This window comes from Marmota monax, unplaced genomic scaffold (genome assembly GCF_021218885.2).
Source record: "Marmota monax isolate L192 unplaced genomic scaffold, Marmota_monax_Labrador192_F-V1.1 WCK01_AAM20220418_F8-fsc00004, whole genome shotgun sequence".
Taxonomy (NCBI): domain Eukaryota; kingdom Metazoa; phylum Chordata; class Mammalia; order Rodentia; family Sciuridae; genus Marmota; species Marmota monax.
Genome location: NW_026692881.1, coordinates 16,167,572 through 16,180,788, shown reverse-complemented (window position 1 = coordinate 16,180,788; position 13,217 = coordinate 16,167,572). Strand labels below are relative to the sequence as shown.

General features: G+C 34.7%; 1 protein-coding gene across 2 annotated transcripts in view; it reads left to right on the top strand.

The window, feature by feature from the left end:
• The window catches only part of Erlin1 (ER lipid raft associated 1), a 34,609-nt gene extending 21,603 nt beyond the window's left edge, over positions 1 to 13,006 (top strand). For both annotated transcript variants that reach the window (XM_046449896.2, XM_046449897.2), the window contains exons 10-12: positions 7,200 to 7,289; positions 8,378 to 8,457; positions 10,731 to 13,006. In XM_046449896.2, the coding sequence (XP_046305852.1) occupies positions 7,200 to 7,289; positions 8,378 to 8,457; positions 10,731 to 10,952 (392 nt within the window). In that variant the 3' untranslated portion in view covers positions 10,953 to 13,006. The remainder of the gene's footprint in view (positions 1 to 7,199; positions 7,290 to 8,377; positions 8,458 to 10,730) is intronic.
• The last annotated feature ends 211 nt before the right edge of the window (positions 13,007 to 13,217 follow it).

Below are 13,217 nucleotides of genomic sequence, written 5' to 3'. Positions count from 1 at the left end.
CACCTGTAATCTCAGTGACTTGGGAGGCTGAGGCAGGAATATTGCAAGTTTGAGTCAGCCTGGGTAACTTAGTGAGACCCTGTCTCATAAAATAAAAAGGACTGGGGGTATAGCTTAGTATTAGAGTACCCCTGAGTTTAATCTCCAGTACTACCTTTAAAAAAGAAAAAAAAAAAAAAAGGATTTTGCCACATTTCCTTGAGATATTTTCTTTAAAGGGAAAAAAAAACACAAAAACTATATATGTCTTTGAAGCCTACTTTGTCCCCTTCCCTAGTCTTATTTTTTGACCCTTCTTCTTAGAGCAGCTTCTGTTCTGAAGTAGATGTGTACGTTCTTTTTATCCATATTTTTAAACTTTTATTTCTAATATGTAACAATAAACAGCTTATTTACCTCTTTGAAGCTACAAAAACAGTATTATACTCCCTTTTATTTTACACTGGGCCTTTTTCTGACCATTGAAATTTATTCATATTGATACATGTTCATTTGGTTCATTTTTAACTGCTGGGTAATTTCATTCTGAGTGAACCTCGGATTTTTTTCTGATGAATTACTAATAAAGAATTTGCATAGTTTATGGTTTATCCTTATTACAGACCCTACTGTCCTTTTTGTCTTCTTTTACTTGTGTGCAAGAATTTGCCTAGAGCAGGGTTATTCAGCATGTGGGGTGGGGTAGTGTCCTATCACCAGCTATTCTTTTCTGAGCCACAATAAGATAAGCCTAAATATTCAGATCAGAGTGAGTTTAGAAGTTCTTATAGCATTTTAACACAGTAATTTTTTGTTTTCTCTTGGTACTGGGGATTGAACCAAAGGCAGTTAACCACTGAGCCACATTCCCAACCCATTTTTTATTTTTTGAGACAGAGCATCACTAAGTTGGTGAGTTTGGCTTTGAACTTGTGGTCCTCCTGCCTCAGCTTCCTGAGCCACTAGGATTACAGGTGTGTGCTACTGTGCCCAGTATGATCTCTCGTACATTGAATTAATAGTAAAAGATGGAGTTTATGTTTTTATGTTCAGTTTTTAAATTTTTTTAGTAGTTCATTTTTATTATAGTTTATAATATATTGGTTCTTCAAAACACACACAAAGGCATTTTCCCACAGATAGTCTGAGAAGCACTGTACTAGAAAAACATATCTCGAAGTAGAATTGTTTCATCATAGGTTGTACATATTTTCAAAATTTACATACTGCCAAATTGCTCTCTGAAGTGATTGTTTTATTTTATCCTCTCTTCAATAATGCTGAATTCCAAGTTCTATCCTTCCATACTTGAGTTCCTCATTCTGCAAATCCACCTCAACTCTTAGAGCTATCAGACTTTTAAACATTTACGTCAATTTAATGGTAGTCTTGGTGTACCACATAAGTTCAATTTTAATCTCCCTGATTATTAGTAAAGTTGAATATCATTTATTGGTCATTCAGGTTTCCTTTTTCTTTTCCCGTATGAATTGCCTTTTAGTGTCCTTACCCCGTTATTTTATTATTTTTTTGAACTGGTTTATAAGGGTTCTTTATATCTTTTTAGTACTAATTCTTTTCTAAATTTATGCATCAAAATATCTTCTCTTAATTTGTTGCTTGACTTTGAACTCTGATATCTTTGACATACATAGATATTTTAACTTTCACATAGTCAAATTGATCACTCTTTTCCGTTATGGTTTGTGGCATTCCTATCTTTCCCTACCGCAAAGTAATTTCTATTCTAAAAGTTTTAAAATTTCTGCTTTTCGAATTTAGCCATGGAATTTATTTTAGTGTTTAATGTGACATAGAAATTCGAGTCTTTTTCCAAGTGACAAACCAATCATTCATTATTTATTCTACTTATTTCTAATGCATATATATCATATAACAAGATACTATATGTAATTTGTTGTGTTGCTAAGATCTCTGTTTTGTTCCAGTTTTTTTATTTTGGTTTTTTTGGTCTATCTTTTATTTCTAGTATGTAACAATAAACAGCTTATTTACCTCTTTGAAGCTACAAAAACAGTATTATACTCCCTTTTATTTTACACTGGCCTTTTTCCCAGTATTACCTTGTTTTAATTACTGTAGCTTTTATGTTAAGTCTTACTATCTGGGAGAGTGAGTCAGTCTCTCTTTAGCTATTCCTCTGAACTGTTAACTATTTCTAAAATTGTTCTGGACTATTCAGGGCCCTTTATTCATCCATATAAATTTAAGAATCAGCTCCAGTTCTATAAAATACTGTGTTGGGATTTTTTATTGGCAATGCATTGAATGCATACATCAGTTTGGAGAGAATTACAGTATTTATGATCTTGAGTGTTATTATATTTCTCCATTTACGATAAATATATTTCAGAAATTATCACAATTTTCTTAAAATTCTCACACATTTGTTAGATTTATTCCTATATGTCTTTTAGGTGTTTTTTCTGTCATAAGTATGCTCTTTTTTAAAGACAGGTTTTCTGATTGCTTGCTGCTTTTGTATAGATTTGCTGTTGATTTATTATTTAGTATTCATGCTGAAAATGCTATTACTCCTAGTAGTCTCTTGAATTTCCCATGGAGCAATCATATTATCTTTGAATAAGGACAGTCTTAGGTTTTTTGTTTATTAGCTGCATACCTTTCATTTCTTATTGTTTTTAAGCTGTGACTTCCTATACAGTCTAGAAAAGAAAGATAGCAACAGGCACTCTTGTCCCTAACTTTGAATAGTCCTAGTCCTATTTGTTATATTTAATATTAATCTGTTAATGAAGTTTCCTTCTGTTCTTTCCTTGCCAAGAGCTTTTATTGTGAATGACTGTTAAAACTAAAAACTTCTTTTTACTTAGATTTAGATAAATATATGATTGTTCATTTTAAAGTTGTTAATTTGGTGAATTATATTCATAGATTTTCTATTACTGAATTTTCTTTGTGTTCCTGGGTTGAACCCACTTGATCATGACGTAGGAGGTTCACTGTAATAGATTTCTCCATTGGGTTTGCTGATAAATTCCTTTAGAATTAGTACCTTTTTTAAAAAAAAAAAAAAAATGAATGAGATCCATTTATAATTTTTCTTTCTTCCATCAGGTTTTGTCTGTTTTTATTTGGGGATTTGGGTTTGTTTTTGTATAATGATTCTCCTAGCCTTAAAATGAATTGAACACATCTTCACTTTCTGTATTTTGGAGCATTTTGTGTAAGATAAGTATTATCTATCTCCTTTTATAGATATGGTGGAACTTACCATTTTGGTCTGGTGGGATTTGTGGTTTGGGTTTTGCTTGTTTGTTTTTGTGGTAACACTTAACCTACTGATTTAATTTCTATATTGAGTTTAGGTCTGTTATTTGTTTCTTTTGAAGTCAATTTTAGCAATTGTTTTGTTTTGGAAAATTGTCCATTTATCAGATATTTCAAATTTGGAGGCATAAAACTATTTATAGAATTCTTTCATAGCACCTACCAATCTGTATGCCCCTTTTTCATTCCTAATAGTATTTATTTGTGCCTTCTCTTTTCCTGAATCAATTTTGACAGATCTGTCTTATTTTATTTGTTTTTTCCGAGAACTAGCTTTAGGTTTTGATTTTGTTGATTCTTGCTTTCTTTCTTTCGGATGCTACTTATATTTGCTTTTATTAATTTCTTCTTTCTACTTTCTTTGAATTTACTCATTGGTTTCTTTTCTAACTCCTGGAAGAGTTAAATACTTTTAATTCATTAACTTTCAGTTTTTTCAAATGGATTCTCAGTTTTATTCTAAGTTCTGCTTTAATTATTTCTCGGAAATTTTGAAGTGTATTTTGTTTACTGGTGTTCCGTTTTACTTCTTTTAACAATATTCTCATAATAATGTCTTTGACTTATGAATCATTAAATGTTCTGGTTCAGTGGGTTTTGAGGGTCTACCTTTTTTATTGTGGTTTTCCAATGTGAATGTAATGTAGTCAGAAAATAAGTGCTATATGGATTCTTAAGTTTTTGTTGAAATTGTTTTGTGGCCTACCTATATACATTGTCCTTTTCTGTAAATGTTCTGTGTGCTTTAAAAGATTGAATATATATTCTCTATTTGTTGGATGCAGGTTTCTCTATATTCATTAATTCAGGCTTATGAATTGTGTTGTTCATCTGTATTCTTCTAATTTTTGTCTTCTTGAGTTATCAATTATTGAGACAGGTGTGTTAGAATTTCCTACTGTGACCATGTATTTGTTGACTTGTATTTTTTTTTTATTTATTTATTTGTATATTTTGGGCCTGTATCATTAAGAGCACTCAGGCTCAGGATTGTTACATTTCCCTGGAGAATTCCTCCTGTTTTATGGTAATATTCTTTATCCCTAAACGTGTTTTTTGACTCAAGATCTATTTTGCCCGATGATAATATAGCTGTGACAGATTTCTCTGCTTTTTTTCTTGGTGTATCTTCCCATCCTTTTACTTTCAACTTTTCTATGTTGTTATGTTTTAGGTGTGTCTCTTGTAAACAGCATATAGCTGGATTTTGTTATCTTATCCAATGTGAGAATCTATCTTTTAACTGGTGAGTTTTAGTATTTTTATATTTATTGTGGTTACTGCTGTATTTGGATTTGTTTGTATCATTAAATTATGTGCTACTTACCATACATTTATTTTCCTCTGCTGCTTTTTCCCTTCATTTCTGATTGGTATTAACTTGATTGAGTTGTCTTTAAATTCTTTTCTTCCTTTTACTTGAGTGGAAGTTTTACATTCTGTTTCTGGAATGTACAAACTAGACATCACTGGTGAAATGTTAATACGTATACTTGACAAAGTCTAAAAGCTAATTGTTCTCTACATTCTGTTCTTGAACAGTTCTTTGGAATACTTTAACTCCTGTCTCTAATCTACATATTATTGTTGCCTTGTATTTTAGTTGCATGTTGTTTTTATTCTCCCATTGATTATCATCATCATTATCATTGATTCTTATAGTAAATATTTACCTTGTTTACAAATGTTGACTAATTTTGTCCTATACTGCTTCTGGCAGTTTGTTCTTTTTTCTGTTAGGTTGTTTTGTTTTGTTTTATTTTTTCCTTTCAGAGAAGGCTAAGTAAAAGAAAACTTCAGTCTTCAGACTTCCTCAGTCTAAAAATGCTTTTATTTCATTCTTGAATGGTAGTTTAGCCTACAATTCTGCACCAAACTAAATTCATTTTTTCTTTATCACTTTGAGAATATTATTTTATTTTATTTTTGTTTTCGGGCTATCAGTCTAATTGTTTGTTTTGAGTACTTAATCTTTCTTCTCTTTTTGCTTTTAAGACTCCTCTGTATTGGGGTATTCTCCAATTTCATTATGATGTGTCTGTGCAGAAGAAAGTTCTTGCTAGTGAGCTGGTGGGTGGAGTTCTTTAACCTCCCTTTCACTGGAGTCACAGCCTCCAGAGATCTTGGTTTTATTCAGGAGTCAGTTCTAACAATGCAAGGAATGCTATAACCCAAGTGTCTCTCCCTTTCTTGCATTAGAACACCCTCAGGGCTGCCACTGTATAGGCTCTCAGCTCTCTCTTTATATTCATGTAACTTTAGGATCATTCATTATTTGTTATGAACTCAGCCCTGCATTAAAAAACAAATTTGTTAGATTTTAACAATTCTTTAAGGTGCTGCTGAGAGATTTTGTTGTTGTTGTTGTTTATTAGCCTACTCCACAACTTTTCTAGAACTAGAAGTCTGGCCCTGTTCTTCATTGTTTTATTCCCACATGACAGTATTGAGGGATTACTACAATAGTTTCTCTGTGTTGAGGCAATATTCTCTGGGTTCTAGCTTTAGCTTCTACATCGCTCACCTTTTACTCAAATTTTATTTTGAGTTTCTTCTTACAATTAAATTTCTAGCCCAGTAGTTTGTTTTTAGGATAGTATAATATAGATTGAATTTAGTCTGATGGGAAAATAGGGAAATAAGCCTTGGAATTGATAAAGGATACTGTTCTCTGGAAAGAAGTACTTGGAAATTTTCTCACCGTTATGTGCTTCCCCCAGGGGCCAGAGATGAGATGTGTTAAAATACAATCATATCTTGTTATCTGTGGGAATTGGTTCCAGGACATCTACCCATACCTCATACCAATATCTGCAGATGCTTATGTCCCTTATATCAATTTTTTATATAATTTATGCTTATTTTCTCATATAATTTAAATCATCACTAGATTACTTATAATAACTACTACAATACAAAGGCTTTATAGTTGTTATATCGTATATGGAATAATGACAAGAAAAATTGTACATGTTTAGTATAAACATAGTTATTTTATTTCCAAGTATTTTCAGTCAAGAGTTGATTTAATCTGCAGATTTAAAAAATGCAGATATAGTATTTGTTATTTAAGCTGAAAAGAATTAAGAATGTTTTTTTAAGAATTGCACTCTTTGAATTTGAAGTAAATTAGAGTCTCTTTTCCCTGGTCCTGGGTCCTTTGGTTTGACCAGACGTCTACTGAGGGTGTTTAGTTTCTCCCATGTGTACTTGCCTGCTGTAGCTAACATGTTCACTTCAAATGTTCATTTTCACCTTCTCAGATAAATTATCCAGATTTTTGTTTTATCTTCTACAGCAGTCAGGATATTCCTCCTTTAATATTCTTTTCCTCATGTCATTTTCCTGATGGCAACTTAGCAATAGATCCTGAGATATTAAAACTAAACTTCTTAGCCTGTCACTCAAGACTGAGGCCTTGTAGCCCTCTTTCTCATCTTAATTTTTGTTGTTTTCTCTCGTCAGCTGGCTATGTATCCCCTTTCCATCATGACTTGTTCATCTGTACCTTTTTGTTTCCTGTCTTGTCCATTCTTCCCTAGAAGATTTCTATGTTGTCATGCATTTATGTTGCTGTTTTTATTCTGTAGTATTTTTATTAAGTGTCCTTTTTCCCCATTAGCTTGTGAACCATTGCTAAATAGTATTATGAAGGACTGAAACTATTGACCTTTTGTACTCCCTCTTCTCACAAAACTTGCACTGTCAAAATAAAACTGTGAAGTAGGAAATAAATTCCCTCTTTTACATTTGAATTCCTTTGTTTACAATCTAAATCTATTAAATTTAAGGAAATAATTAGCTATAAAGCCTCATGTAAATAAATGTTAGATTGTGCACTGCTGATTCTAAGTACCAAAGGAACTAGAGAAACATTTTTGAGTATGTCTTCTGTTGTATAATTATAGAAGCAGAGAAGATTGCACAAGTGGCAAAAATTCGGTTTCAGCAGAAGGTGATGGAGAAAGAAACTGAAAAGCGCATTTCTGAAATTGAAGGTACATTGGGGACAGTGTGAGGATCTGTCTTCCTTCAGAGATCAGCTCTTGATTGTCTTGGGTAGGAAAAACAGAATATTATGGCCTGGAGGGAATAGCTGGCCTGATATTCTAGATACAAGAAATTTTTGACTGTTATTACATATCTAGCAGTTGCCTTGGCTTGTGACTCTAGTAAGTCTACATTTCATTTCCTTCTTTAAATTGGGGCCTATTGTTTTATTCTCGGAGTACAATAATTACTCATAATCAATTGTTTTTTTCTTTGTTTTTTGGTACCAGGGATTTAAGTTTATGGGCACTCTACCACTCAGCCACATCCCCAACACTTATTTTTGCATTTTATTTAGAGACAGGGTCTCACTGAGTTACTTAGCACCTTGTGGTTGCTGAGGCTGGCTTTGAACCTCCAGATCCTTCTGTCTTCACCTCCTGAGCTGCTGGGATTACAGGCTTGCGCCACCATGCCCAGCACTCATAATCAACTGTAAAGAATATACAAGACAATAAACCCTATCACCATCAGTTTCTTTTTCATCTGTCAGCAACAGTGATAACAACAACAAATTAGCCAGGGGATAAAGAAGCCTCAGTTTTCATGAAAAATCTCAAACTCATTGATGTCACATAGTGGCATGTTAATGTTGTTAGCTCACAGTCTTGCAGACACTTTGAGTTATAAACAGCTGCTTCCTATCTTTCTGTGCTAACTGACTCTGGGTCAAAATTGGAGGAAATTGGGACAATGCAGTAAATAGAATAGAGCTTACTCTTATATCTGTAATTAGTTACTTTACTTGAAACCAATGGGGTAGGAGGCTTTGGGTAGTGGGAGGTGGAATGGGAAAGTAAAGGAAAGAGGGAACCACTTCAGGTAAAAAAAATTAATGGACTCAGATTTTTATTCAGCTTCCTTGACAAGGAGCTGTTTAGGGGCTGGGATTTTAAAAGTGCTAATGTTATAAATTGTTAAAGTGAGGTAAGCATTGAAATATTAAGCAGTGTAAAAGGGACAGTTACTCTACTGAGGGAACAGATTGACAGTATTTTTTTGTTTTTACACATCTCGACTATGTTTTACTTGATAGATGCTGCATTCCTGGCCCGAGAGAAGGCGAAAGCAGATGCTGAGTATTATGCTGCACACAAATACGCCACCTCAAACAAGGTGACTGGCTTTCTGTGCCACATTCCTATTGATAGTTTGGGCTTTGCCTTTCCAAGATATCTAATATGATAGAGCTGAATTTATCCAACATCAAGGAAGGATAGTGACCAGTCAGTCCTTCAGCATTAGCCAATCACTTAGCAAGACATATGGCACACCACATTATTGGGTAGGAAATTTTGAATGGTTCCTTATAAAAGTGAGGAGTAAGACATGACATAAATCAGTTCATTTGTATTGGAATGTAGAGACTCAATAATTAGTAAAGTTGAAGAGCTTAAAAGAGGGACAGGTAAAGACTGAAGTTCATTTAGAATTGCTTTCCAGGTAAAGTTATCTGCCAGGTAGAAGCCATGCTTTTTAAGAACGTTCTATAATGCAAAAATAAATAAATATTACCAAAAATAATAATGATTTTTTTAAAAAAGAAAAGAAAACAGACTAAAAATAGATCTTCTTTTAAGTTATTATCATCATGCAACATCAGTTCTAAAAAAGTCTTCTTAAAAAAAAAAGTTTTGGCATGTCAGAAACATTCTTGGCATTTAGTATGAGATACTTTTTTTATGTTGAAGACTGTGTCATACATTGTGTGGGATATTTTGCATCTCTGGCCCTTGCCTACTAAATATCTGTAGTGCTGACCAATTATTTTAACAACCATAAACACACACACACACACACATTTTGAAATGCCAACAATTGAGTACTCCTTGCATTTTGGATTTAAAAACTTTTAATCATGAGAAATTTCATGTGTGATAACACTGAGAAAGAAAGTAGATTGGGTGATGTATGAGTGAACAATTTTTGTAGAAGGTTTGGGTTAACTAGAGAGTACAGGCTAAGTGAGCAGAAATTATTTCATTAGGAGGCAGCTACAACCCCTATAGGATTCTGAGAAGGGAAGGATAAGTCCAAGATTTGTAAGGTGATTAACTGAGTTGGTACTGGTAAAAGGTTGAGATAAGTTGCTAAGGTGTATGATGCAATTTGAAGGATGAGAATTGAGATTTAAGGTATAAACAGAGCTTAAACTTTCAATTTAGAAAAAAAATGATGTATGATAGGTTTACAGAATATGAATTGTCAGTACTTGGGAAACCAGTATAAATTTAGAAATAAACCTAACATTGAGGACACAGCTCTATAGAAACAGAATGTAATTTGTTCCAGATGAAGGCAAGAAGGAAAATTTTAGTTTATAAAACTAGCAGACCACATCTGTAGTAGGAGAAGCTGGACAGGCACAAGCATTAAGATCTTGCTACTAAGATCAACTTTATTCTCAAAGGGACAAAAGTTTTATGGCATTTTGAAAAATGCTACTCAGATACCAACCTATATTATAAAGGCTTTAAGAAGTAATTTAGTTGGATATTTTGACCAGACCTGATTGCAGTGTTTTGACAGCAGATGTGAATCAACTGGAGAGTATAGAGATCCAGGGAGTGAAAGATGTAAGAATGCAGAGAACAGATGTTATGGAACTGTGAAGGACAAGAAGGGCTTTTGCCTAGAAGACAGATTGGGACCCAAGACGAGTAGAGGATTGCTAAGAAAGGCCCTAAAGGGCTTTGGGAGTGTATATTCTGGGAATGGTGGAAATGAGTTTTAATCAAATCCAGAATGGTTTTTGGTTAGATATATCTTGGCACCATGATTTAAACAAAACACTGACAGGGAAGGAGATCTGATAGTCAACAAACATCTGTCTATCATAAGCTGCTTCTGGGTAAAGGCAAGATGCTAGATAGTAACTTCTTGAGATTTTCCACTTCTAGAATTTGGTCAAGAAAAACAGAATCACAAACAGCTGATTATAAGATGATGAGCCCAGGCCCCTCATTGGAAACTCCAGCATCCTCATCCATTGACCTGTATGTCTCTCTCAAGAGAATCAGTAGAAATTTAAGGTCAATTACAGTATGATTTCAGCAAGATGAGAAGTGTATGTAAAAGTACTTAACAGGCCCTAAGTCACTATAGAAATATTAATTATCACTAGTTATCATTATTTGTTCCTCAACACCCTCTTTCTTCTATTAAAAAGTGGACAGCTTCTCCTGCATTAAGACAGCTCATTTGAAGGAATTTTAAGTCAAGAGTTTTAACTGCTAATATGATAGCACACTCCAGAGTATCATTGGCAACCCTTCCGAGTTGAGTCATATACTCAAGAAAGCAATAGGAAAAATGGATATAGAAAAAAAGAGATAATAACTATTACACCAGAGTATCCTGATTCCTTTGCTCTTGTTTGTCCTACACAGCACAAGTTGACCCCGGAATATTTGGAGCTCAAAAAGTACCAGGCCATTGCATCTAACAGTAAGATCTACTTTGGCAGCAACATCCCTAGCATGTTTGTGGACTCCTCTTGTGCTTTGAAGTATTCAGATGTTAGGACTGGAAGTGAAAGCTCCCTCCCCTCTGAGGAGGCTGTTGAACCCTCGGGAGAGAGTCCCATCCAAAACAAGGAGAGCACAGGTTGATGCAAGAGGTGGAAATGTTCTCCCATATCAAGATGTGTCCCAAGGGGCTAAGTGGGAACAGTGGTTATATGGACTCTTTGGATTTACAGAGAAGTTGTGCTCTGTCTGTCTGGCTCTCTTGTGAATTGTCCTGGTTTGTCAGCTGATTGCAGGATAGAGCCAGCTGTCTGGCACTCAAATGGTCTTCTCAGCCACAGTTTATCAAGTCTCCTGTATGTATTCCTTTCTAAACTGGTACTCATGAATGAGGAAAGTCTGATGCTAAGATACTGCCTTCACTGGAATGTTAAACACTAAATATATAACAAGCTGTGTTTTTTTAAGCTGAGATCTATTGAATAATGTTTACATTGGTCCCCGGGGCCATGTGTGCTCAGCCATTCAAGAGATAGGAGGCCAGAGAGAAGACCTCTAAGACATGGTAAGTTAAAGAAGACTGATTGCACCTGGGATCCAGACTCTCTTTGGAGTCCAGTCCCAGTGTTCATCTGGGTGATTAACATTCAGGCCACTGAGGTTCCCCAGGAAATGATCTTCCACTTGAGCAACTATTTACTTGATATGATTTGCACCTTTGTTTTCCTACAGTCAGGTTGGTGGCTTCCAGGGATATGCGCTTTGCCATCCAACCAGAGATTCCTAATCACTTGTTTATTGCATTAGTAGGTTCAGAGATAAGGAGAGTTTGGTTTAAAGTTTTGAGGGAAATGAAACCTTTGCTCTGAACCAAAGCTCTGGGGCCCTGCATTCCCTCCGTTGGCTGATGACTGTGAGCATCACTGCCCCAGGCTATGATGACTAAGGTGCCTGGTTTTTAACCACAGACAATTCCTTATATGTCACCTCTCAGCTCTGGCTGGCCAAGAGTGAGACAGGGCTTTAACTGCACATAGAAGCAGTGTGCAATTTCTAGCCATTCATTGCACAGTATTGTATCATAATTGCAGGAAGTTTTTATTTTTAAAACTGGATTTGGGGTACATTCATTTTGCCCCAGCACTTCTGTCTAAAGGCCAATACATAGGGCTGCTGTGGTTACTAGCACATTGATTCTCCTTAATATTATTCACAGAGTATAGAACAGAGTATCCTATAGAAAGTATCCTTGGTCATCTTGGTCTCCTTCCTTCCTGGCCCTGGGATATTGAAATCAAAGTTGTTTCTCCAGCTTTCACCTTCCCTAGAAGATCAGGATTCCACTGACTTCTTGGGCAACCAGTGAATTTAATTTTCCATGAGATGACAGAGTTAACCTGTGGCTATAGGAGATCTACTTCATCTGGACCTCTTTTTTTTTTTTTAACTTCAGATTAACTTTCTTGAAACATTGTGCTCCATAGTTAGACCTAAGTTTGTGAAGCTTATTGACACTTTTTTTGTACACTATGTTGAAGCCAGACAGAAAAGTCATGGGACCACTTCCAGAAACCTCTCAGCTGTCAGTCTTACAGCAGCTGATGGGTTGTGCCAAACGCTTTATTTGGGAAAGTAAAGCCCAAATTTGGATGGGTCTTATCCCTGGGCCTTATACTCTAGAGGCATTTATAATATGGAGAAATCATTCTTTCATTTTTTTGCTCATTTAATTCTATAAATTGTCTTTATGAGTGAATTTTTCTTTATCCCTACTTAAAAGAACTTTTGAATTATAAAAATAAATTCTTGTCATGTTGTCGCTGCAGATAAATAATGATTGTTGTGGGAAATCTGGATCCTTTACTTTTGTGCTTTCATTCCTAGAGATGTTTCCTATTCCCATAAGTGAAAAGCTATTGCCCCAAAGTGATGGCTGTGGGTTTTCTTACCAGCCAAAAGCCCTGATGGCAGGGTTGATGAAAGAGGAAGTGCCATTGTGAAGTTTTAAAGAGAGCACTTCCATTTAAACACCATGGAGTGAGCTTTCCTATGCCCACTCAGTGAGCTCTAAGTCTAGCCATCCTTCAGGGATGTTCCTTTTGGCAAATAAATATACACTGTAATCTTGAAGTCTAAATTTATATGTGAAATGCTACCTTTTTTAAAATAAGAAACTAAATAAAATTATTTTAGTATCAGTGATCGTGTGTGTGTGTTTTATTATCCATGTTCATTCTTAACATGTTCCTAAGACTGTCTTACCCACTTCAAATAATTAGCTTTTTTTAATTACTCACCAATATCAAAAACAGTTTTATTTTTTGTTTGACAGGTAGTCAATAGCACAATACCCATTTCAACTAATAAGCTTTTTATTATTTGTGGACTTAACTATAGAGGCTTATACTT